The sequence below is a fragment of the Leucoraja erinacea genome, chromosome 16 (assembly GCF_028641065.1).
Source record: "Leucoraja erinacea ecotype New England chromosome 16, Leri_hhj_1, whole genome shotgun sequence".
Lineage (NCBI taxonomy): Eukaryota > Metazoa > Chordata > Chondrichthyes > Rajiformes > Rajidae > Leucoraja > Leucoraja erinaceus.
Genome location: NC_073392.1, coordinates 1,354,667 through 1,381,806, shown reverse-complemented (window position 1 = coordinate 1,381,806; position 27,140 = coordinate 1,354,667). Strand labels below are relative to the sequence as shown.

General features: G+C 46.4%; 1 protein-coding gene across 3 annotated transcripts in view; it reads right to left on the bottom strand.

Moving 5' to 3' along the window:
- cacna2d3a (calcium channel, voltage-dependent, alpha 2/delta subunit 3a) overlaps positions 1–27,140 on the bottom strand; it is a 412,076-nt gene that overhangs the window by 153,203 nt on the left and 231,733 nt on the right. For 2 of the 3 annotated variants that reach the window (XM_055647516.1, XM_055647518.1), the window contains exons 12-17: positions 22,267–22,345; positions 15,530–15,663; positions 12,847–12,864; positions 8,821–8,892; positions 8,115–8,195; positions 7,335–7,409 (exon numbers count right to left, since the gene is read on the bottom strand). In XM_055647516.1, the coding sequence (XP_055503491.1) occupies positions 7,335–7,409; positions 8,115–8,195; positions 8,821–8,892; positions 12,847–12,864; positions 15,530–15,663; positions 22,267–22,345 (459 nt within the window). The remainder of the gene's footprint in view (positions 1–7,334; positions 7,410–8,114; positions 8,196–8,820; positions 8,893–12,846; positions 12,865–15,529; positions 15,664–22,266; positions 22,346–27,140) is intronic. The other variant, XM_055647517.1, reaches the window with a different exon arrangement.

Genomic DNA, 27,140 nt, shown 5'->3' with positions numbered 1-27,140 from the left:
TGTCCGTTGATTGCCACTTGCACTCTGCCAACATTCACAATCTCTTCATTCACCTACTAAATATTACACATTTCACCTGAAATGTTACTTTAAGCTCGTTTCAGGAATGAGACGTGGAGACATGGCTTCGCTCTGGCAGAAGTCACAGTGGAGCTGAAATTAGACGGAGACACGAGGAAGTTCAGATGCTGGAGCAACTCAACGGGTCAGGCAGCATCTCTGGAGAGAAGGAATGGGTGACGTTTCAGGTCGAGACCCTTCTTCAGACCCCTGAGCATATTGTCTCATTGCATCATGGCCTGGATCGGCAACTTCAATGCCCAGGAGTGAAGAAGACAGCAAAAAGTTGTGAACACTGCATAGTTCATCACAGTTCTGACCTCCCCACCATCAAAGGGATTTGCCGGAGTCACTGCCTCAAAAAGGCAGCCAGCATCATCAGAGACCCACACCATCCTGGCCACACTCGCATTTCACCCCTGCCATCTGGAAGAAGGTACAAAAGTCTGAAAACTGTAACGTCCAGGTTCAGGAACATCTTCTTCCCTACAGCCATTATGCAATTACACATAACCTCACACACACACACGCACACACACACACACACACACACACACACACACACACACACACACACACACACACACACGCACACACACACACACACACACGTTATGATTATGTCACACTGCCACACTGTCAGAGTGGAACTCGCACACACACACGCACACACACACGCACGCACACACACACACACACACACACACGCGCACACACACACACACACACACGTTATGCAGGCGGGGGACAGGGCAAGCGGGAGGAGCTCTGAGTGAAATTCACACGATGCAAAGCCAATGTGATACAGACACACACCACGATGAACAGGAAGGTTGGCGCTGTAATTAAGACGGTGAAAGCACAGTGTACGGGAAGTCCTTTAAAAGAGGGGGGGAGAAGTAGTGGAGACAACTTTTAAGAAGCCAGAGATACACGGCTGTGAAGCTCGGCGGACATTAACATTACCGGTCGGTTGTCCTTGGTTCTGAAAACTACTGCTTACGTTTTTTCTTCCCAATGAGCCAATGAAATTCACTGGTCAGCACCGGCTACAACCTACGAGAACCTTTGACCTCCTGGTGACCCACCTACGGCACGAGAATTCTCGCTCCTCTCCATGGCGGCTGCATTTTAGTCAGTGTTAATGTTTCAACTTGTTGAAAAACTCATGGCGACCATAGTGAGGCCGCGACTAGTTCCCAGAATGCGGGAACTCCTCACGACCATGAAGGCGACTCCCCTGGCAACTGCCCGCAAACATGTAGCGACCATGTGGCTACTGCAGAGTCTCCTGTCGTAGCCTATAAAGTTGCCTAAGTGGCACAGGCCCATAAGTGTTTGTTTTTCGTGTGTGTGTGTGTGTGTGTGTGTGTGTGTGTGTGTGTGTGTGTGTGTGTGTGTGTGTGTGTGTGTGTGTGTGTGTGTGTGTGTGTGTGTGTGTGTGTGTGTGTGTGTGTGTGTGTGTGTGTGTGTGTGTGTGTGTGTGTGTGTGCGTGTGTGATTGAGTATGTGTATATTACACACTGAACATTTCTTTCTCATTTATTATATTGTTTACAGATTGTGTTGTGCTGCTACAAGTAAGAATGTCTTATGACAATAAAACACATGTAGGAAGGAAGTGCAGCTGCTGGTTTAAACCGAAGGTAGGCACAAAATGCTGGAGTAACTCAGCGGGACAGGTAGCATTTCTGGAGAGAAGGAATGGATGACGTTTTGGATCAGGACCCTTCTTCAGACTGATGTTTATTCCCTCCGACTCTACGACCACGTCTTAACCCTAACAATAAAACACTCCTGACTGTCTATCTTCAGCATCTGTGGAGGGAATGGACGGGTAATGTTTCGGGACAGGAAGGGTCCTGACCTGTCCATCCCCTGCTCAGATGCTGCCTGAGCTGCTGAGTTCTAACTGCACTTTGTGTTTTAATTAAAAATATTCAACAGTATATAATCATTTTAATTTTAAAGGCTTCCTAAATATTTATACAACCTCCATACAGGTCAGGTTCGAACCCAGGTCTCTGGCGCTGAATGGCAGCAGCTCTACCTGCTGCGCTACCGTGCCGCCCTTTGGTATCAGCCTGAAGATGTACTTTCCACAGAAAATACTGATCTTGAAAGTTCTTATCAAAGTCATAATACTCGAAACCGCCCCATAATGTCACATTAATCCTCATATTTTACAATCACTTCACCAGCGATCGATCTATAAAGGATGATTAAAGCCGGCTCCGATACAGTACCTCCCCACTGACATGTCAAGCATTTACATTCAATGCCTAGTCTTAAAAGCCATAGATTTCAACTTGTGCAAGGAAAGGAATTTTGAGACGATCCCAATTCAATCTGATCTGCCTTGTTTTGGGGTAAGTCAGCTGGCAGGTTTTTTGGAGGAACAGCATCTCATATTTTGCTTGGGCAGCTTACAGTCCAGTGGTATCAATATTGATTTCTTTAACTTCAGGTAGCCCGGGCATTCCCTCTCCCTCTCTATCCCTCCCCCACCCAAGTCGCACCAGCTTCTCGTTTTCACCCAACAAACAGCTAACAATGGCCTGTTTCCTTTATCATCGTAGATAGACGCAAAATGCTGGAGTAACTCAGCGGGACAGGCAGCATCTCTGGAGAGAAGGAATGGGTGACATTTCGGGTCGAGACCCTTCTTCAGACTCCAAAACTATCTTTATCATCGTTACTTTTTTGCATGTCTTTCAGTCATTGATCTCTCTACATCATCGTCTATATCTCTCGTTTCAGTCTGAAAAAGGGTCTCGACCCAAAACGTCACCCACTCCTTCTCTCCAGAGATGCTGCCTGGCCCGCTGAGTTACTCCAGCTTTTTGTGTCTATCTGCAGTTGTACGGTTGTACAGGGTCTTGGTGAGACCACACCTGGAGTATTACGTTCAGTTTTGGTCTCCTGATCTGAGGAAAGACATTCTTGCCATAGAGGGAGTACAGAGAAGGTTCATCAGACTATTCCTGGGATGGCAAGACTTTCATATGAAGAAAGACTGGATAGACTCGGCTTGTACTCGCTAGAATTTAGAAGATTGAGGGGGGATCTTATAGAAACTTACAAAATTCTTAAGGGGTTGGACAGGCTAGATGCAGGAAGATTGTTCCCGATGTTGGGGAAGTCCTGAACAAGGGGTCACAGTTTAAGGATAAGGGGGAAATCTTTTAGGACCGAGATGAGGAAAACATTTTTCACACAGAGAGTGGTGAATCTGTGGAATTCTCTGCCACAGAAGGTAGTTGAGGCCAGTTCATTGGCTATATTTAAGAGGGAGTTAGATGTGGCCCTTGTGGCTAAAGGGATCAGGGGTGTATGGAGAGAAGGCAGGTACAGGATGCTGTTGGATGATCAGCCATGATCATATTGAATGGTGGTGCAGGCTCGAAGGGCTGAATGGCCAACTCCTGCACCTACTTTCGATGTTTCTATGTTTAGTTTAAACCAGCATTTGCAGTTCAAGGGTCTTGACCCGAAACGTCGCCCATTCCTTCTCTCCAGAGATGCTGCCTGTCCCGATGAGTTACTACAGCATTTTGTATCTAGAGGTATCCAGAGGTACAGACAGCACCCTTAGTCAGGATCGAACCCGGGTCTCTGGCACCATGGGCATGACTGTGAAACTGAACCTTCTTCCACAACTGATTTATAATCCCAACCTTCATCAATAAAAACATACATATGTGTGTTTTCAACAGAACAAGCTGCGTGATCAGCAATGGTTTCAGATTTATGACAACGAGATGGTAGATCCCCTGAAACCAGAGCACTCAATCATGGCCAGACCCTTGATGTGACAAGTGCTAGTGAATCATTAAATGACAGCTTCATTGTGGAGACTTGCCGTGCCTTAAATAATCTTGGTAAAATATGAGGTCACATCTTCCCAATTACAACGGTACTGAGGGTTTTGTTCCATAATGTGAGCCTTATTTCTCCTTGTGGCACGAAGACACGAAGTAGAATATAAAGATAGAACAAGACACAAAATGCTGGTGTAACTCAGCGGGTCAGGCAGCATCTGTGGAGAACATGGATGGGCATTTGGAGTTCTACTTAGTTTAGTCAAATTTAATTTAGTTTAGTTTAGAGATACAGCGTGGAAACAGGCCCTTCTGCCCACCAAGTCCATGCCGACCACTAATCCCTATCCACTAGCACTATCCTACACATTAGGGACAACTTACAATGTTTTTTGCCGAAGCCAATTAACCTAGAAACCTGTACGTCTTTGGAGTGTGGGAGGAAACCGGAGCTCCCGGTGAAAACCCACCCAGGTCACGGGCAAACTCCATATAGACAGCACCCGTAGTCAGGATCGAACCCGGGCCTCAGACGCTGTACCGATGCGCCACCGTGCCACTGTGCAGAGGTGTTTGTCAGCTGTTCTGACTATTAAGAAAGTCCTCAAAGAGTTAGAATTTTTAAATGTGCAAATGAGTTTTTAACATTTACACATGTTAAGTGTGCTAAGCCATTTTTTTTAATGAATATGCAAAACTAATTTTACAAATGCTGATTTGCTAACTTTACAAATATTATTTTATCAAAATCCACTTTTTTAAAATAAGAAGACATTAATTGATTTTGCTGTAAAGTTAATTTACATAGAACAGTATAACACAGGAAAAGGCTGTCTTCACTTAGCTTAGTTTAGAGATACAGCATGGAAACGGGCCCTTCGGCCCACCGAGTCTGTACTGACTAGCGATCCCTGCACACTAGCACTTTCCCACACCCACACAAGTGTCAAATTATACTTATACCAAGTATACAAACCCAGGCCAATTACCCTACAAACCTGCACGTCTTTGGAGTGTGGGTGGAAAGAAAAGATCACGCAGGTCACGGGGAGAAGGTACAAACTCTGTACAGACAGCACCCGTAGTTGGGATCAAACCCGGGGTCTCTGGCGCTGCAAGCTCTGTAAAGCAGCAACTCTACCACTGCGCCACTGTGCTGCCCATTAAGCAATTGCTTAATCTTTAAGTGGTAATCTCAACCCACATCTTTACACAGCTGTGCAGTAAAGTCACCGACACAGTTCCTTTTTGTTCCTTGTCATGTTTTAGTTCATTTTGTTTTATTAAGTTGTATATGTGTGTGGGTGGGGTGGGAGAAACACGCTTTAGCCTCTTCCTTCGGGGGATGCGACTTTTTCTTCGGTCGTATTCCCCATCCCCGTCTCCGTCTGCGCCGAGGCCTAATGGTGGCGCTGGCGGCATCGGAGCTGTGGCAGCGGCAGCAGCGGCGGAGACCCGACCCGGCCCTGGAGCTGTGGCGGAGGCAGCGGAGGCAGCGGCAGCGGAGACCTGACCCGGCCCTGGAGCTGCTGCAGCGGCGGCAGCGGAGGCCCGACCCGGCCCTGGAGCTGTGGCAGCAGCAGCGGCAGCGGAGACCCGACCCGGCCCTGGAGCTGTAGGAGCGGCAGCGGAGACCCGACCCGGCCCTGGAGCTGTAGCAGCGGCAGCGGCAGCGGCAGCGGCAGCGGCAGCGGAGACCCGACCCGGCTCTGGAGCTGTAGCCGCGGCAGCGGCAGCGGCAGCGGCAGCGGCAGCGGAGACCCGACCCGGCCCTGGAGCTGTGGCAGCGGCGGTAGCGGAGACCCGACCCGGCCCTGGAGCTGTAGCGGCAGCGGCAGCGGAGACCCGACCCGGCCCTGGAGCTGTGGCAGCGGCGGCAGCGGAGACCCGACCCGGCCCTGGAGCTGTGGCGGCGGCGGTAGCGGAGACCCGACCCGGCCCTGGAGCTGTAGCAGCGGCAGCGGGCAGCGGAGACCCGACCCCGGCCCTGGAGCTGTGGCAGCGGCGGTAGCGGAGCGGAGACCCGACCCGGCCCTGGGAGCTGTGGCAGCGGCGGACCCGACCCGGCCCTGGAGCTGTGGCAGCGGCAGCGGTAGCGGAGACCCGACCCGGCCCTGGAGCTGTAGCAGCGGCAGCGGCAGCGGAGACCCGACCCGGCCCTGGAGCTGTGGCGGAGGCAGCGGCCACCCGCGGAGTTTGAACCGTCGCCTCGGCGCAGAGGGAGAACAAAGAGGGAAGAGACAGAGACTTTAAGATTTTTGCCTTCCACCACAGTGAGGAGGTGTTTGGTGAACCCACTGTGGTGGATGTTAAATTTGTGTTGATTGTGTGTTTTTGTCATTTTTTTAATTATATGTATGACTGCAGGGAAACAAAACGAAAGGTCTGAATGACAATAAACGAATCTAAAAAAGAAGAAACAACAAGGGGAATGAGGATTGGAGGATGGAAAATCCCGAATTGCTACAATGATGATGGGCATTCAGTCACCTTTAGTGAATGTCCCGCCCTGAGTGACACCGGCGTTTAAGAGGCGATCATTGTATAACAAGTCACATAATGAACCAACTTGCCCATTCCCACTAATGCACACAGTAGAAACATGGTAGAAACAACAAGATGAACATCCACCAGCTTTCATGACTTAAACACTGGACATGGGTGCACGTCATTGTACAGTAAACCCGTGTCAGGACTGGTGAACCTTCTCACGGTAAGGAGATAGTCTTTCAATTGTTGGAAGCAGATTATTGCAGACTACTTATTGTTGATTAACAGAGACATTTGCAGAAATAGTCGTAAACTATTAAACCAATGCAGCATAGATAGAAGACACAGGAACAGGCACCTCATCTGTCCTGGACATGACGCCAACTTAAAGACATATCTGCCTGCACGTGATCAAATCCCTCTATTCGCTGCATATCCACATGCCTATCCAAAAGCCTCTTAAACGCCACTATTGCTTCTGCCTCCACCACCACTAATGGCAGCGCGTTCCAGGCACCCACCACCTTCTGTGCAAAAAAACGTTCTCCGTACATCTCCGTTAAACTTTGCTCCTCTCACCTTAAAACTAACACCCTGACACTCGTACTAATCAAGAATCTATCTATTTCTGCCTTAAAAATATCCACTGATGGCCTCCACAGCCTTCTGTGGCAATTAATTCCACAGATTCACCACACTCTGACTAGAGAAATTCCTCATCTCCTTCCTAAAAGAACGTCCTTTAATTCTGAGGCTGTGACCTCTAGTCCTAGACTCTCCCACTAGTGGAAACATCCTCTCCACATCCAGTCTATCCAAGCCTTTCATTATTCTGTATGTTTCAATGAGGTCCCCCCTCATTCTTCTAAACTCCAGCAAGTACAGGCCCAGTGCCGACAACGGCTCAAGCTCTAGAACATTACAAACAGCAACTAAAACTGTAAGGACAGGAGCATGACTTACCGGTGGCCTGAGGTCGGGATGCGTCAGGACGAGGCCATTGTTTGTTATTGCAAACGCGTATCCGTGAATGCCTAGCTGTCGTTAAACATAAAACAAGCTGCAATCAGACCTCACCACAGAGAAAACATTCTCATGTTACAGTCCCAGTCACATAATGGTCGCATTTAACATCAAACCCGAACAGTTTATACGAAAACCAGCAGATTCTTGGAGATGTTACTTGCTTGGTAAATGTAAAAATTGTCCCTGGTATGTGTAGGATAGTGTTAATATGCAGGGAATCACTGGTCCACGCTGTATCTCTAAACTAAACTACACTAAAAAAAGTAAAAGAAGTACTTCCATGTGTAGCGACTAATTTAATGATTAAAAGAGAACATTTATAAAACTGCCTTCTACACAAAAAACTCCATTGATTAAAAGCAGTTAATACTGTTAATGACTAGACTGTGTAAAGCACTGCTGGTCTGACATTAATGAGATGAAGAGCTATTGGAGCTGGGAAACACCTCACTTCAGCTCTGGCTCCATCAACGTTGCTTATCACCCGTGCATTGGATGTCGAATATAGACACAAAAAGCTGGATTAACTCAGCGGGACAGGCAGCATCTCTGGAGAGAAGGAATGGGTGACATTTCAGGTCAAGACCCTTCTTACAGGCCTTCACTCAACCAGAAACGTCACCCATTCCTTCTCTCCAGAGATGCTGCCAGTCCCGCTGAGGTACTCCAGCATTTTGTGCCTAGGTTGGGTTAAAACCAGCACTTGCAGTTCCTTACCTTATACTTCGGTATGACCTTCACCAGCTCCTTGACCGGGACGTCGGTGCCCACCACACCCAGCAGAATACCCTGTGTCCGCTGTCAGGGCAACAGAAACTCCAACGTGAGTAGTCCCCAAGAATACAATCCCGCCATCCGACTATCACCAATAACTGGGCACATTGTGATGCAAAGGGCTTGTTCCTGAGTTGCACTGTCCTATGTTCTAGTCATAGGTTTAAAGTGAGGGTGTGATGGAAGATTTAATAAGAACCCAAAGGGGAGTGTTTCACACAGAGGGTGGTGGGTGTGTGGAACGAGCTGCCAGAGGAGGCAGTTGAGGCTGGGACTATCCCAACGCTTAGGACATTGGACATACATGGACATACATGGATAGGACAGGTGCAGAGGGATATGGGGCAGGTGTGACTAGTATAGATGGGGAATGTTGGTCAATGTAGGCAAGTTGGGCCGAAGGGCCTGTTTCCACACCGTATCACACTATGACTCCAGTGTGCCAACTAAGTTGGCAAGAATAAGATGGGCAGAATGTCCTGTTTTTGTGCGGTACATCGCGATGAATCTAATACTTAAAATTAAAAGCTGAATTTTAGAAACTATAACTTCTTTCCCACAAAATAACTTTGTTCATAAAGATTTGGTACTTGCTGCCATTTACAAATTAGGTCAATATGCAGATTTAATTAATACAAAGCATACTCACCGTCTCGTTTTTCTTGCTAAATACGGGCATCGCAATTGTGGTCATCAGAATGCGTTGGGAATCAGAGGGCAGCTGTGAAATGCAATGAACAATGAGCAGAAGCAATGGTCACAGTTGGACAATTATAAAGGGCAGTAATAGACCGGCCACTTTGTCAAAGTACAGGTTGTCAGTATCATCAATGAAGAGAGATCATTAAAATTCCCATGTAAAACTGAGTTTCTGGTTCAAAACACAAAGTGCTGGAGGAACTCAGTGGGTCGGGCGGCATCTGGGGAGGGAAATGGCAAGATGGTGTTTTGGATTTGGGCTCTTCCTCAAACTGAAGAACCGTATCTCCACTGGGCCAGATGCGTGGAACCTCATTACCACTGGTCCAGATGTGTAGCAGCTCATCACCACTGGACCAGATGTGTGTAACCCCATCTCCACTTTGGTACACGTGACAATAAACTAAGCTGAAGTAAACAATAGACAATAGACAAGAGGTGCAGGAGTAGGCCATTCGGCCCTTCGAGACTGCACCGCCATTCACTGTGGTCATGGCTGATCATCCACCCCGTTCCTGCCTTATCTCCATACCCCTTAACTCCACTATCCCTAAGAGCTCTTTTTAATCTCTCTTGAAAGCATCCAGAGAACTGACCTCCACAGCTCTCCGAGACAGAGAATTCCACAGACACACAACTCTCTGTGTGAAAAAGTTTTTCCTCATCTCTGTTCTAAATGGCTACCACTTATTCTGTGGTTTGTGGCCCCTGGTTCTGGACTCCCTCAACATCGGGAACATGTTTCCTGCCTCTGGCGTGTCCAAACCCTTAATAATCTCATATGTTTCAATAAGAATCCCTCTCATCCTTCTAAATTCCAGTGTATGCAAGCCCAGCCGCTCCAATCTATCAACATATGACAGTCCCGCCATCCTGGGAATTAACCTGGTGAACCTACGCTGCACTCCCTCAATAACAAGAATGTCCTTCCTCAGGTTTGGAGACCAAAACTGCACACAATACCCCAGGTGTGGTCTCACTAGAGCCTTATACAACTTTGTTCCTATACTCATCTCCTCATGTTATGAAGGCCAACACACCTTTCTTCCAATACAGAACGGCATAAAGTCAGTTGAGACTGGGCAGGAAAGGAGACAGCAGTGGAGGAGGAGTAGCTGAGGAAAGCGAGTGTCTCCAGGGGGCAGGGCTTTTGTCAACAGCACCACAGGGTGACAACTGCTGCACAAAGAAGGCACTCTTGCATTAAATTCACTTCCGTGGTCAGTTGTTGCCCGTGAGAGAGCACTGACTGTGAGCACGACATTCCCTGCTGCTCATAATTACATCTGAACACAAACGCCTGTGTACTGCACACCATCCTCTGACGGCCATGGAAATCCTAGTGCGACAATTGCTCTCTAATTGGCCTTTTGCCGACAATTCTTCAATGTGATCTTTTTGGAAGACGTTTACAATTCAAGTAGGAAATCTTCCTGAAAGTTTACAACATCACGGATACCGAGGGAAGATTGCCCGTGAATGTTACAGCGCAGACCACAGGATCAGGTTGCCTCGGGGAAACGGGACTCTCTGACACTTTAGAAACAGTTATCAAGCTGCAAACAGAAAATGTGCGGGAAGTGAATCAAAGCATGTACACCTTTAAAACCCTGTACAGACATGGACCTGGCAGATTCAAGCAAGCCCATGAAAAGACACAGAGTGCTGGAGTAACTCAGCGGGTCAGGCAGCATCTCTGGAGAACATGGATAGGTGATGTTTCTGATCGGGACAATACCTCGCAGTCTGAAGAAGGGTCCCGACCCAAAACGTCACCTATCCATGTTCTCCAGAGATGCTGCCTGACCCGCTGAGTTACTCCCCCTGAATAAAGACCACCCTCTGAATAAAGAAATTCCTCCTCATCTCCTTCTGAAAAGAATGTCCTTTAATTCTGAGGCTGTGACTTCTGGTCCTAGATTCTCCCACTAGTGGAAACATCCTCTCCACATCCACTCCACCCAAGCCTTTCACCATTCTGTAAGTTTCAGTGAGGTCCCCCCTCATTCTTCTAAACTCCAGCGAGTACAGGCCCAGTGCCGACAAACGCTGATCATTGGTGAACCTACTCAGCAGTCTGAAGAAGGGTTTCGGCCCGAAACGTTGCCTATTTCCTTCGCTCCACAGATGCTGCTGCACCCGCTGAGTTTCTCCAGCATTTTTGTCTACCTACTCATTCCTGGGATGTGTGTGGGAGGGAACTGAAGATGCCTGTTTATACAATAACTATTGGTTGTCATATGAAGCGTGGATTTTATGCGTCCTGTTTTTGAAACAATTGAATTTGGCTTTCAAGGGATTGTAAAAATGTTAAATTAACTTTTTTCCAAGATTGGACTATTTAAAAATACAGCAATTTATTCATCTGGGGTGGTATATTTTAGATTCAAAGGGCTCCCCTACAAACAAATTTGAATCTGTTTATGTCTCTGAATTCCCCAGTCGTGTCCTTTAGTTCAGTTCAGTTTAGTTTATTGTCACGTGTACCGAGGTACAGTGAAAAGCTTTTGTTGCATGCTAATCAATCAGCAGAAAGACAATACATGATTCCAATCGAGCCATTCAGTGTGCAGACACATGATGAGGGAATAATGTTTAGTGCAAGGTAAAGCCAGTAAAGTCCGATCAAAGATAGTTCACGAGCAGTTCAGGACTGCTCTCTGGTCGTGGTAGGATAATTCAGTTGCCTGATAACAGCTGGGAAGAAACTGTCCCTGAATCTGGAGGTGTGCGTTTTCACACTTCTGTGCCTCTTGCCAGATGGGAGAGGGGAGAAGAGGGAGTGGCCGGAGTGAGACTGGTCCTTGATGATGCTGCTGGCCTTGCTGAGGCAGCATGAGGTGTAGATGGAGTCAATGGAAGGGAGGTTGGTCTGTGTGATGGTCTGGGCTGTTCCCTTTATGTGTGCCCATGAGGGCAACCATCCTGGGCATTTTTAGATCAAAACAGGATTCATATTTTCATAAGTTCTTGGACCAACAAGGTTGAGGAATCTAGAGGCTGAGACAGATTCAATTTCTGATCCAGGGGGGCCTTTTAACCCAAAACACGCCACCTCAGATAAATAAATGGGTGTATTTAACTGAGAGTTGGCAGGTGGCACAGCGGTAGAGTCACGGTGGTATTTGACATGTACCGAGGTACAGTGAAATTATTTTTTGCATTCAGTTGTGATACATGTGTCAAATACCACACCATACCATAATATGGTGGGTGGATGGGGGGGGGGGGGGGGGGGGGGCAGGTGAGCAGTCCACCACACCTGGAGCACACGTTGCACAATGCATGAATGGCAGCTGCAGCATGACTGTGCTTCTTCTCAGTGGCTGCAGGGAGCACTGACCCCAAGATGAGCAGACTGAAACATACCAAATAGTGAAAAGCTTGGATAGAGTGGATGTGGAGAGGATGTTTCCACTAGTGGGAGAGTCTAGGACCAGAGGGCACAATCTCAGAATTTCTTTAGTCAGCACTTGGTTGATGCTGCCTGACCCGCTGGATTACTCAAGCATTTTATGTTTTTTTTTTGTAAGCCAGCACCTGCAGTTCCTTGTTTCTACATTGATACTTTGGAGATCCTTGGTAGCTAACAGTAAGTTGGTCTTTAGCCTTCTGAAGCTTCTGCAAGATCCACCGTCCTCATGCTTTTATGTCTCAAGTGACAGTCAGTTTACTTTTCCATCTTGGATATCCTGATAGGTTTTGAGGATGATTCTACAAGCAACTTACTCTAAACACAGGATAATGTTCCATGAACTTTGTTTATGGAACATGTTTACACAAGCAAATGTTTACACAATTAAGCAAATGTTTACACAAACTTTCCCATATTGACGTAAAGTTTCAGATCTATTGCCACAACTCCATGCCTGGACAACAGAGTTGAACAAAGTAACTAGTTACCAAGAGACAATTAAATGGTATTGATTTGGCAGTGGCTTTGGTGAGATTAAGTGGAACTGAATCAAAGTGTTACCTGTTTAGCCAGAGGAAGCTGATGCAGAGGGAAAAAAAGACAACAATTAATGGCACTGTCTGGTCCACAACAGCTGGACTTCTAATCCTGCAAATCTTCACAGCAGCTACAGAAAATGACTGCCTCCTTATTTATTGAGAACTCATAAAGAGTCTTGATGATAGGACAATACATCTGTTTGAAATTCCCTGCAACTGTTACACTTTAAATAAGTAAATCTATAAAACATTGCAGCAAATGAAACAGCTTCCAGTTGAGACTTTAAAAGGTTGTCTTCTAAAAAAATAATTATAAGGGCATTTGGTGGAGTTGCGGCCTGACAGTGGCGGGGACCCGGGTTCCAGCCTGACCTCGGGTCCTGCTGTGTGGAATTTGTAAGTGACGGAGCAGAATTAGGCCATTCGACCCATCAAGTCTACTCTACCATTCAATCATGGTTGATCCAGCTTTCCCTCTCAACCCCATTTTAGTTAGTTTAGTTTAGTTTTCTAGAGATACAGCACGGAAACAGGCCCTTCGGCCCACCGGGTCAGTGCCGACCAGCGATCCCCGCACATTAACATTATCCTACACACACTAGGGACAATTTTTACATTTACCAAGCCAATTAACCTACAAACCTGTACGTTTTTGGAGTGTGGGAGGAAAGTGAAGATCTCGGAGAAAACCCACGCGGGTCACAGGGAGAACGTACAAACTCCGCACAGACAGCACCCGTCCTCGGGATGGAACCCGGGTCTCCGGCACTGCATTCGCTGTAAGGCAGCAACTCTACCACTGCGCCACCGTGACTGCCGTATTCTCCTGTCTTCTCCCCATAACCTCTGACACCTGCACTAATCAAGAATCTCTGCCGTACAACTACCCAAAGATGACCTCCACAGCTGTCTGTGGCAAAGAATCCCACAGATTCACCACCCAAATTCCTTCTCATCTCCTTTGTGAAGGTACGTCCTTTTATTCTGAGGCTGTGCCACTAAACTTTCCCATTAATCTACTAACCCACACGTAGATATAGACAGATAGATATGCCATTTATTGTCACTATACATGTACAATGAGATTAAAAGCTGCTCGTACTCAGTGCATACATATAATTTAGTACAAAAAACAAGAAACAGAAAACAAAATCAAAAGGGAGAGGGGGGGGGGATAGGTGCACAATTCTGCGGCGTTATATACATCACGTCACTGAAGAGAGGAAACCAGTGCATCCAGGAGAAACCCACTAGGTCACGGGGAGAACGTACCAACTCCACACAGACAGCACCCGAGGTCAGGATCGAAACAGGTCTCTGGCTCTGTGAGGCAGCAGCTCTACTCGCTGTGCCACGTGCCATCCTGACAACATTGTGAAGTAAAAATGCCTCTCTTTCCTTTAATTTGAATCATCCACCCGATTATTCAAACTTTTCCACACATACAGTGAACTGTCATATATAAACTGGAATCATTAAAAACACGAATTCAGTGATAAAATCAATGACATGGGAACATAGTTTAGAAAATTAACCATTTACTCAAAAAGAAGATAGACACAGTGCTGGAATAACTCAGCGGGTCAGACTGCATCTGTGGAGAAAAAGAATGGGTGACGTTTCAGGTCGGAACCCTTCTTCAGACTTTCAGACTCTTCCTCGTTCCTATCCCAACGTTTAAGAAACAGTTAGACAGGTACATGGATAGGACAGGTTTGGAGGGATATGGACCACGCGCGGGCAGGTGGGACTGGTGTAGATGGGACATATTGGCTGGTGTGGGCAAGTTGGGCCGAAGGGCCTGTTTCCACGCTGTATCACTCTATGACTATGAGCCATCAGGCTATTAAACACTACAATCTCCAAATACTAGACTACAAACTCCAAATACTGCACTTTACTACAATCTTCAAATCAACGCAGAACCTCATAGTCTTGGGGACATTGGTTTTGTCTTTTTGCACTATCATTGTTTGTTTGTTTTTATGTGTATGTATGTGCACATGTGTGTGTGTGTATATATAATATATAAATACATATGTGTTCGTGTGCGTGTGTGTGCGCATATGTGTGTGTGTGTGCATGTGTGTGTGTGCGTGTGTGCGCGTGCATGTGTGTGTGTATATATAATATATATAATATATATGTGGGCGTGTGTGTGCATATGTGTGTGTGCGTGCGTGCGCGTGCATGTGTGTGTATATATAATATATAAATATATATGTGTGTGTGCGCGTATGTGTGTGTGTGCGTGTGTGTGCATATGTGTGTGTGTGTGTATGTGTACGCGTGTGTGCATGTGTGAGTGTGTGTGTGTGCGCATGTGTGTGTATATATAATATATAAATATATATGTGTGCATGTGTGTGTGTGCGCGTGCGTGCCTGTGTGTGCATGTGTGTCTGTATAAATCTATGTAAACACACACACTGAACTTTTTTCTCATTTATTATATTGTTTACAGTGTACTATGTTTACATATTGTGTTGTGGTGCTGCAAGTGAGAATGTCAATGTTCTATCTGGGACACTCGACAATAAAACACTCTTGATTCTGTTTCTCCACAGATGCTGCCTGACCCACTGAGTTACTCCATGTGAGTTCTGGAACGAGGTGAGTTATCTCATGGTTTAAGAGACAGCTGCTGGCTGTAGTTGCTGCAGCCTGATTGTTGGCGGATGCGTGGATGTGTAATGGGAACTCACCGTGCTGTCGACGTAGGCTTCAGTCCAGACAATGTCATGCTCCTGGTCGATGACTTTGGGTCTGCTGAGAACGTGCAGATATTCCATCACGTTCTCCTGCACATCGGCCAGCGTGGAGATCTGAGTGAAATATCCTAAAACAGTCAGAGTTCAGACAGAGTGAAAACCTTTCAACTGTCACCCAACGTACTGTTCAACAACAAACACACTGTACCACAGATGCTGCAGAGCAGGAATAAACGCAGGAAAACCTGTGCTCGTCTTTCCAGCACCTTCTGCTTTAACAGCTGTTGCTCCGACCAATGATTAAAACAATAGAGAGTAAAATAAAAAAAACATGGGAGATAAAATGGAAAATATCAAATGGAACAGCAGGGTATCACAGCGGTAGAGTTGCTGCCTCACAGTGTCTAACACCCGTGTTCCATCCCGACTACAGGTGCAGTTCACACCTTCTCCCCGTGACCGCGTGGGTTTGCTCCGGGTGCTCCGGTTTTCTCCCGCACTCCAAAGACGTGCAGGTTTATATGTTAATTGGCTTGGTATAAATGTAAAATTGTCCATGGAGTGCGTAGCATAGTGTTAGTGTGCAGGGATTGTTGGTCGGTGCGGACTTAGTGGGCCGAAGGACCTGTTCCCGCACTGTATCTTGAAACTAGGGGTTGCCAACCTTTGTCGTCCCGTTTACCCCTGGCAACTTTAATAGCACATAACAATGTTATTTCACTTATTTATGAACAACTAATGATGAACAGATACCGGTATAGCAGAACCAAACACAGTCATTCAATGAGAGAAAATATGTACAAATCCACAATCAACAAATCTACCCCCTGTGAAGGCATAATCTACCCCCTGGGAAGGCAAAATGTACCCCAGGTTGGGAACCCTTACTCTAAACTAAACCAAACTAAACTAATAATCAATGACAAATGTTAAGGAATAATGAAGGAAATGTATAGTCTGGGTTTACAATAGCAGAAACACAATGCTGCCCAAAGTATATCACCAGCAGGTGGCCACACTGGTCAATGTAGACCAGGGGGCAGGGATGGACTCAATTATCCTGTCATTTTCTGTCTCTGTGTAAAACTCACACATTCACAGATTAAATAGGAAGATTAACAACAAGTTTGATTTTTTTTAAATTGCGGTGTATCTATAAACTGATGTAATTGATATGTTGTTGAGGAGAGAGAGAGAGGGAGAGGGAGAGGGAGATGGAGAGGGAGGGTGAGGGTGAGGGGGAGGGGGAGGGGAGGGAGAGGGAGGGGGGGAGAGGGAGGGGAGAGGGAGGGGAGAGGGAGAGGGAGGGTGAGGGGAGGGGGAGAGGGGAGGGAGAGAGGGGAGGGGAGGGGAGAGGGAGAGGGAGAGGGAGAGGGAGAGAGAGAGAGAGAGAGAGAGAGAGAGAGATTATTGTTCGGGACATCTGACAATAAAACTCTTGACATTCTATCTTTGGTTCTGTCCTCTTTTTCTGAAAAGTAAAAGATCTTCAGTTTCTACCGTTCATTCTTACTTGTCGTGTCAACATACCACGGGTTCCACTGCACATGACTTCCATTGGGCACTTGTGGTGCATTGGCTTCCATTGGGCAGTAGATAGACACAAACATCACCCATTCCTTCTCTCCAGAGATGCTGCCTGTCCCGCTGAGTTACTCCAGCATTTTGTGTCTATCTTCGGTTTAAACCAGCATCTGCAGTTCCTTCATACATATTGGACGGTTGTGTTCCATTGGCCATTGGCCGGGCATTGCAGCACTCCTACATCCAAGCAGCAAACTCTGAAGAACTTCATGTGCTGGGTCCGCTGGACTGGAGGGCGGCAGCTGCAACCACCCCGGGCCGCGGTGTTTGAGCCGGCCCGTTTGCGGGGTTCGGTGAGCGCGGGACTGTTTGTACCATCGCCCGGTGGGGAATCGCCTCAGCGCAGAGGGAGAAGAGGAGGGAAGAGACTGCAGCCGTAAGATTTTTGCCTCCAACCACAGTGAGGAGGTGTTTGGAGGACTCACTGTGGTGGATGTTAATTTGTGTTTATTGTTGTTTATTATTGTATTATTGTATGTATGACTGCAGGCACGAAATTTTGTTCAGACCGCAAGGTCTGAATGACAATAAAGGAAATTCTAATTCTAATTCTAATTCTAATGTGATGTCAGAACACCAGGCACTCCCAAGTGCCATAGAGTGACAGTCACACAGCGTAGAAATAGGCCCTTCAGCCCAACCTGTCCACGCTGACCAACATGCCCCTTCTATACTAGTCCCACCTTATTCAAGAGAGAGTTAGACGTAGGTCTTCGGGCTAACTGAATCAAGGGATGTGGGGAGAAAGCAGGAACGGGGTACTGATTTAGGATTGGTCATGATCATATTGAATGGTTTGGAGGGCCGAATGGCCTAGTCCTGCACCCATTTTTATGTTTTTATATGAAACTATATTTAGTTTGTAGTTTGGTGAGTGCTGTGCCCAGTTCTAGCAGCGTTGTGGGAGGGTCTGTACAGCAGAGACATGTTGACCAGCCCTCAAGATGATATCCACTCAAAGCCTCGAATGCACTAATAAAAAATGACATCTGGAAATGTAAAATCACATCACTACACCACTCTTTATTTTTGTCCTGCAAAAGAGTGCAAAATGGTACAGGATGCAATTAAATATGTGACTCAGTCAAGTGTAACATGTACAATGTCTGATGCATCACAGCTAGATGCAATTTTAATGCATCCCAGTTCAATATTCAGTGGAAATGCTGTTTGGGCTCTTAGATTGTGATGCCTATATTTCTTATTCCTTTAGCTTAATAGTTGATGTATCAGGATGGTTATTGCTGTGATTTCCTGCCCCAGTGAGTGGCCCTCCCTCCACACTGCCATTGCAGGTCACCAATGGGACCTTTGTAACAAGTCTCCGCTGTTCTAAGGGTTTGAGATCGCCACTTAGTCTAGTTTAGAGACGCAGCCTGGAGCCAGGCCCTTTGGTCCACACCGACCAAGGACTAGTACACTAGTTCAATCCTACAATTGACAGAGGGCCAATTCACCTAAAAACCTGCATGTCTTTGGAGTGTGGGTGGAAATCGAAGCATCTAGAGAAAACCCACACAGTTCACGGGGAGAAGGTACAAACTCCATACAGACAGCACCCATAGTCAAGATTGAACCCGAGTCTCTGGTGCTGTGAGGCAGCAACTAATAAAGTCAAAGGGTGGTGCAGAGTGGAAACAGGCCCTTCGGCCTAACTTGCCCACACCAGCCAACATGTCCCAGCTACACTAGCCCCACCTGTCCGCGTTTGGTCCATATCCCTCCAAACCTGTCCTATCCATGTACCTGTCTAACAGCTTCTTAAACGTTGGGATAATCCCAGCCTCAACTACCTCCTCTGGCAGCTTATTCCATACACCCAGCACCCATTGTGTGAAAAGTTACCCCTCGGATTCCTATTAAATCTTGTCCCCTTCACCTTAAACCTCTGGTCCTCGATTCCCCTACCCTGGGCAAGAGACTCTGTGCATCTACCCGATCTATTCCTCTCATGATTTTAATTTGGACAGGTACATCGATAGAAAAGGTGCAGAGGGAAAGGGGCCAAACGTAGACAAATGGGACGAGCTTAGATGCAGCACAGAACGCCACAGGAGAGAGAGATCCGTCTTCCCTGTGGCTATCAAACTGTACAACTCCTCCCCCTTCTGTTGTGGGCTAGACTGAGACAGACTCCCCACCCCCCAATCTTTGCACATCCCCAAGCCTTTCCACATCACTTTAATTTCATGTATTTTGTGTTTTGTGCATCTTGTGTTTTTATGACTGTGCATCTACCCGATCTATAGCTCTCATGATTTTATACATCTCTACAAGATCACGCCTCATCCTCCTGCGCTACAGAGAAAAGCGTCCCAGCCTACTCAACCTCTCCCTACAACTCACACACTCGAGTCCTGGCAACATCCTCGTAAATCTTCTCTGTCCCCTCGCCAACTTGACAACATCTTTCCTGTAACACGGTGCCCAGAACTCTACTCAGAAGTGAGGTTAGAAGAACTTTCTTAACCAATATATCAACACAAGGAACTGGCCCGCTGAGTTACTCCAGCACACTGTGAAACGTCACCTATCCATGTTCTCCACAGATGCTGCCTGACCCACTGAGTTACTCCAGCACTCTGTGAAACGTCACCTATCCATGTTCTCCACAGATGCTGCCTGGCCCGCTGAGTTACTCCAGCACACTGTGAAACGTCACCTATCCATGTTCTCCACAGATGCTGCCTGACCCGCTGAGTTACTCCAGCACTCTGTGAAACGTCACCTATCCATGTTCTCCACAGATGCTGCCTGACCCGCTGAGTTACTCCAACACTCTGTGAAACGTCACCTATCCATGTTCTCCACAGATGCTGCCTTAGTTACCCGCTGAGTTACTCCATCACTTTTTTTTTGTAAACCACCATCTGCAATTCCTTGTGTATACATTGGATACTGTGGAGACGGTTTTTACTGAGTGTTACCCTAGACACATCCAGTGTCACATTACTTGCCTGGTTATACTGTACTGGGGTGACACATGGGGGTTATACCACCCCCCCCTCCCCGAGTGACGGCTCTCATGTCTGCAAGGCAAACTGGTTTAGCGTTAATAAGTCCATAAGTGATAGGAGAAGAATTAGGCCAGTCGGCCCATCATGTCTACTCTGCCATTCAATCATGGCTGATCTATCTCTCCCTCCAAACCCCTTTCTCATGCCTTTTCCCCGTAATCCCTGACACCCGCACTAATCAAGAATCTATCTACCTCTGCCTTAACAATACCCGTTGACTTGTTCTCCACAGCCTTCTGTGGCAATGAATTCCAGAGTCACCACGGCACTAACCGGTTCGGCTGAAACAGAATGAATCTGCAACAAATTATTCACCGTAATACAAACCTGAGTTTGCCAGTGGCTTATGTAATGGAAGATAGGCACAAAATGCTGGAGTAACTCAGCGGGACAGGACAGGCAGCATCTGTGGAGAGAAGGAATGGGTGACGTTCAGCTGAAGGGTATTGACCTGACACATCACCCACTCCTTCTCTCCACAGATGCTGCCTGTCCTGTCCCACTGAGTTACTCCAGCATTTTGAGTCTGTCTTCCATTTCAACCAACATCTGCAGTTCTTTCCTACACACTTGTGTAATGGGACTTGTTATCGCAGAATGCAATGGCACATTCTCAGGGTGAAGGAGGTCTCTGCGGTTTTATCTCCACACTTTAGCTGACAGTAAATTAAAACCGTGCAGGGGGATCATTCATCAATGTAACGACTCCGCAGTTTTCAATGTTACAATGTTCAATGTGACACGTACCGTAAGATGAATATGCTCCCCACTCATTCTGTTAGTTAGATTATGATGTGTTTGCTCTGTTCTACAAAATTCACTAATCTATTGTTCAAATGAAGTACAGGAAAGCACAGAAGAAAGAAGACCAGCCTGTTATATCTAGAGGCCATAGTTTAGTTTAGTGATACAGTGCGGAAACAGTTCCTTCGGCCCACCGAGTCCGCGCTGACCTGATCCCCGCACACTAACACTATCCTACACATATGGGGGACAATTTTACATTTAACCAAGCCAACTAACCAACAAACCTGTACATCTTGAGTGTGAGAGGAAACCAAAGATCCCAGTCATGGGGAGAACGTACAAACTCCGCACAGACAGCACCCATAGTCAGGATCAAACCCGGGTCTCTAGCGCTGTGAGGCAGCAACTCCACCGCTGCACCACCGTGCTGGTTTAAGGTGAAGGGGAAAAGATGGAATAGGGATCTGAGGTGTAACTTTTTCACACAGGGTGGTGGGTGAATGGAACAAGCTGCCAGAGGAGGTAGTTGAGGCTGGGACTATCCCAATGTTTAAGAAACAGTTAGACAGGTACATGGATAGGACAGATTTAGGGGGATGTGGGCCAACTGCTGGCAGGTGGGACTAGTGTAGATGGGACATGTTGGCCGGTGTGGGCAAGTTGGGCCGAAGGGCCTGTTTCCTCACTCTATGACTATGAGTATGACTAAACGGCTCTGTGACTTGCATCTAGTTCAGCAGCTTAGCCAAACCATGCCGCCTCTCAGAAGATTCAACAAACGTTGCTCACAAAACTCTCTGCTCTTCAAACTCATAAAGACAACAAAACTCTGAAAAGAGTTTGATTATGAAACAATTAGCAACACAACTATATAGGATTGAATTTCCATGAAACGAAAGGCAATATTGTATGGGTGACGCCCACATTTCTGGTGCAAGGCATTCCTAGAAAACCTATCACTATTTTCTGTGACGTTTGAGTTTAAATAATATAAATTGTGTTTCTGTATTTACTTTTTTCACATAACCTCCATGAGAGAAATAAATGGATTCTGTATCTGAAATTTGTGGGTGATAACCTGTGAATTCTGCAAGGGCAAATATTGATTACCTGAACGACCATAGTAGGCAGTGTCCTGAACGCCACAGAATATCAGCATTATGATGGTGACCAGGGGACAGTTATGGGTCCATGTTTTCTTGTGTAACGTGTGTTAATCTTTCAAATAAGAGATCTCCGTTATCTCATCCTGGAAATAAATCTTATTGGTATGCAGAGCTCTGACATGGGGGATCATCACAAAACGTTCAACTGCTGCGGATCCGGCCTTCAGCAAAGTTAGATCATTTATTTACAATTTTGATGCAAATGTCAGGTACAAACCTTTATTCGCACATGCCATCCATTTCAGATTTTCAGAAAACACAGTTTCCCGTCCGATCAAATAAGCAAATATACGCACCTAGAAGATAGAGAGAAGCTCGATTAGACGTTTAGGGAGGAGGAGGAGATTCTTTAACCAGATGGTGGTGAATCTGTGGAATCCATTGCCATCGATGGTAGTGGAGGCCAAGTCAATGGGCATTTTTAAGTTGGATATTGATAGGTTGTTGACTGGTCATGCGATAGGAACAGAATTAGGCCATTCGGCCCATCTAGTCTACTCCGCCATATCAATAGATATGTAAAAATTCAATGGACTTTTTCTCAACCTTTCCATAATGTAGGCATGACATTTTCTATCTCAAAATCAATGCTAAGGGTTTTATAATTAATTGTTGACATGGAACTCTTTTTACTATCATTCATTTCCTGAAGATTAATTTCAACTTTATTTGTTTAAATATTGATCACAGACTTAAGTTTGAGATAGACCAGTACAATATAGGAGCTGGCCCTTCGGCCTACAATGTCTGTGCAGATATGACTGTATATTAATTAATAATTCCCCGTGTTTCACAGAACAAGATCATAAGACATAGGAGCAGAACTGGCCCATTCGGCCCATCGATCCTGGCTCACCTATCCCTCTCAACCCCAATCCTGCCTTCTCCCCATAACCTTTCACATCTTTTCCAATCCAATATGGGTGTCAGGGGTTATGGGAAGAAGACAGGAGAATGGGGATAGGAGGGAGAGTTAGATCAGCCATGAAAGAATGGTAGAGTAGACATAATGGGCCGAATGGCCTAATTCTGTTTCTATCACATGACCTTATGAAGATGCAGCAAAAGATATTTTAGAGATGAGTTGACCTAAATTCAGTCAGCTGATTGTCCCAGGAATTTGGAGTTTGACAAAGAAATAGAAATTGGCAAGTTAGCACTTCTTAGACGTCTGTTTTTGAACAGAATACGAGAAGGTGAGTTCATGACGGGAGTGCATGGATTGACAGGAGCAAACTGAAGCAGGAAGAAGGAATATAAAAGTGGGCAAACTTTGACAGTTCTCATCTCGATCGATGTAAGTGGTCAGATGCACACCTTGTTTCCAAAGTCACGTCTTATTGGAATTCTGTAAGTGAACCGTTGATAGTTTTACAGTGAACTGACCAAGGCCGAAACCTTGCACTAAACGTTATTCCCATATCCTGTATCTGTACACTGTGGACAGCTCGATTGTAATCATGTATTGTCTTTCCGCCGACTGGTTAGCATGCAACAAAAGCTTTTCACTGTACCTCGGTACACGTGACAATAAACTCAACTCAAACCAGACAGTCCAGCTGAATAAAAACCACAAGAGAGACTGCAGAAATCTGGAACGAAAACAAACGGCTGCAGGAACTCAGTGGGTCAAGCAGCATCTGTGGAGGCAAAGTGATAGTCATTAATGAAAGGGCCATATGGAGTTGAGCTGTCAAGGGCATGGTGCCAGTGACCTGAACAGTTGTATTATTTGACCAAGTACCAAATGTACATCTGTGGAGAGAATGGACACGCAACGTTTCATAAGATCTAATAAAGTCTAATCTAATCTAATCTGATTTTAAGTGATAGGAGCAGATAGGAGTGTATATATTTATATAATGGTATATGGACACACTGTTCTGTTTTGTGGTCAATGCCTACTATGTTCTGTTGTGCTGAAGCAAAGCAAGAATTTCATTGTCCTATCAGGGACACATGACAATAAACTCTCTTGAATCTTGAATTAGGCCATTCGGCCCATCAAGTCTACTCCACCATTCAATCATGGCTGATCTATCTCTCCCTCCTAACCCCATTCTCCTGCCTTCTCCCCATAAACCCTGACCCAAAACGTCATGCATCCACTCCCTGCACAGATGCTGCCTGACCCACTGAGTTTAGAGATACCGCACGGAAACAGGCCCTTCAGCCCACTGGGTCCGCGCCGACCAGCGATCCCCGCACATTAACACTATCCTACTACACAATAGGGACAAGTTATATTAATACCAAGCCAATTAACATACAAACCTGTATGTCTTTGGAGTGTGGGAAGAAACCGAAGATCTCGGAGAAAACCCACGTAGGTCACGGGGAGAACGTACAAACTCTGTACAGACAGCGGCCGTGGTCGGGATTGAACCCGGGTCTCCAGCGCTGCAAGCACTGTAAGGAAGCAACTCTACCGCTACGCCACCGTGAGTTCCTCCAGCACTTTGTGCTTTGCTCCAGATCCCAGCATCTGCAGTCTCTTGTGTCTGGCTTTTTGCATCAGCTTGCTCGTTTCTTCATGACAACCACCCACAGATTTATTTAATTAACTAAATTGAAATTCCTCGGGAGTTCTGGTGGGTCTGGAAGCCACATCTCCAAACCCATGAGCCAGGCCTGCGAATACCAGTCCCAATGACGTGATCATTGTACTCCCAGCCTCTCGTGGGAGTAGATTTGGCTGCGTTATCACCCCATTAGTCATCTGGGCAGATGCAGCCAGCATCTTGTCTGCTTTATAAATGGCCTGTAAGGAAGCTGAAGCAAAGATGGTGATGATGGTTAGTCATGCAATCCCCCAGCTTGAGGTTGACAACAGACGGACTTTCAATTAGGAACGATCGTGAGGGCTAACCTTGCCAAGGAGAAGCAAACACTCACTGCCTCGGTGCTGTCCCAGAGTGTGGGCAACTGATCATACGCAGTCACTACTGGGTCAATGTACCAACACATAGAAACACATGGACAATAGGTGTACTAGGCCGTTCGGTCCTTCCAGCCAGCACCGCCATTCAATATGATCATGGCTGATCATCCAAAATCAGTACCACGTTCCTGCTTTCTCCCTATATCCCTTGATTCCGTTAGCCCTAAGAGCTAAATCTATGGGTTGCGACGTTGGGGTAAGGACCTGTAGCCAGGTCTGTTCTGGGTGAGAGACCTTCAGCCTCTGTGCCAGCAATGCATGTGTAGATAGGGATCTGATGCTTCTGAAACATGTTGATAAGGTAACCTTTGTGAGTCTGCTTCACGAGATGAAATCTATTGGTACCATCTAGCTTAGACCTCTTCCATTAGGTCTCCAACTCCTGCCTCCAACATGAATGTAAGCAGGCAGATAGGCATTGGGAGTCTGCTTTGACATCAGATAGGCTTTGATCTCATTGACATGGACCATGGAATGAGGAGCCAGGTTGTGCAGGTCGAAGCAGTCTCACTTCCACCTAGGGCCCAGGAGTAGATAAGGGAAGTGTTGGTTTCTCTCACATCCTACAGGAGGCCAAGTCCAGCAACCTACGCCCTCAGGTCTAGCTCCTACAGCATAGGAGCAGAATTAAGCCATTCGGCCCATCGAACAGGCTTGGATAGAGTGGATGTGGAGAGGATGTTTCCACTAGTGTAGGATTAGAGGTCATAGCCTCAGAATTAAAGGACATTCCTTTAGGAAGGAGATAAAAGGGGATTTCTTTAGTCACAGGGTGGTGAATGTGGAATTCTTTGCCACAGAAGGCTGTGGAGGCCAAGTCAATGGATATTTTTAAAGCAGAGATAGATAGATTCTTGAATAGTACAGGTGTCAGGGGTTATGGGGAGAATGCGGAGAGATAGATCAGACATGATTGAAGGGCAGAGTAGACTTGATGGTCCAAATGGCCTAATTCTGCTCCTATCATTATACGAACCTACTCCGTGTTGCGACTTCATGTTTCAGAAGGAAATGTTATTTAACACATGCTGGCTGCAGTCTGATCTTTGTCAAACAATGCAAATGTTTCACTCAGAGGGTGGTGGGTGTATGGAACAAGCTGCCAGAGGAAGTGGTTGAGGCTGGGGCTGTAGCAGTATTTAGAGTCATAGAGTGATACAGTGAGGAAACAGGCCCTTCAGCCCAACGTGCCCGCATTGATCAACATGTCCCAATTACACTAGTCCCACCTGCCTGCGCTTGGTCCATATCCCTCCAAACCTGTCCTATCCACGTACCTGTCTAACTGTTTCTTAAAACGTTGGGATAGTCCCAGCCTCAATTACTTCCTCCGGCAGCTCGTTCCATACACCCACTGCCCTTTGTGTGCAAATGTTACCTCTCAGATTTCTATGAAAAATTTACCCCTTCACCTTAAACCTCTGGTCCTCGATTCCCCTACCCTGGGCAAGAGACTCTGTGCATCTACCCTATCTATTCCTCTCATGATTTTAATTTGGACAGGTACATCGATAGAAAAGGTGCAGAGGGAAAGGGGCCAAACGTAGACAAATGGGACGAGCTTAGATGCAGCACAGAACGCCACAGGAGAGAGAGATCCGTCTTCCCTGTGGCTATCAAACTGTACAACTCCTCCCCCTTCTGTCGTGGGCTAAACTGAGACAGACTCCCCACCCCCCAATCTTTGCACATCCCCAAGCCTTTCCACATCATCACTTTAATTTCATGTATTTTGTGTTTTGTGCATCTTGTGTTTTTATGACGCATCGTATGGTACATCTTGGTGGGCATGGGTGCATTGGGCCGAAGGGCCAGATTCCGTGCTGTCTTCTTCTTCTTTTGTGTGGCATGCACAGCCTAAAGTTGTTGGACAACTTGTTCTATTTGATCTTCAGTTTGTGCGCGTTGTTGATTGCATGAGTCGAAACGTGAAGGTTGCAATCTTCCACCCCTTTCCATGCTGTGTGACTGCCGGACTCTACAATCCGGGGGAATAGCTGTTCCCTAAATAGTGTGGCAGTAACTAATTGTGAACGATTATCTGTGTTACACCTGCAAATGAGCAAAAGGGAAAGCTCCAGAGGCCTAATTTTAACCTTCATCATCAATTTGGTACAAGCGGAAAAATATAAATGCTTTAATTAACCCGT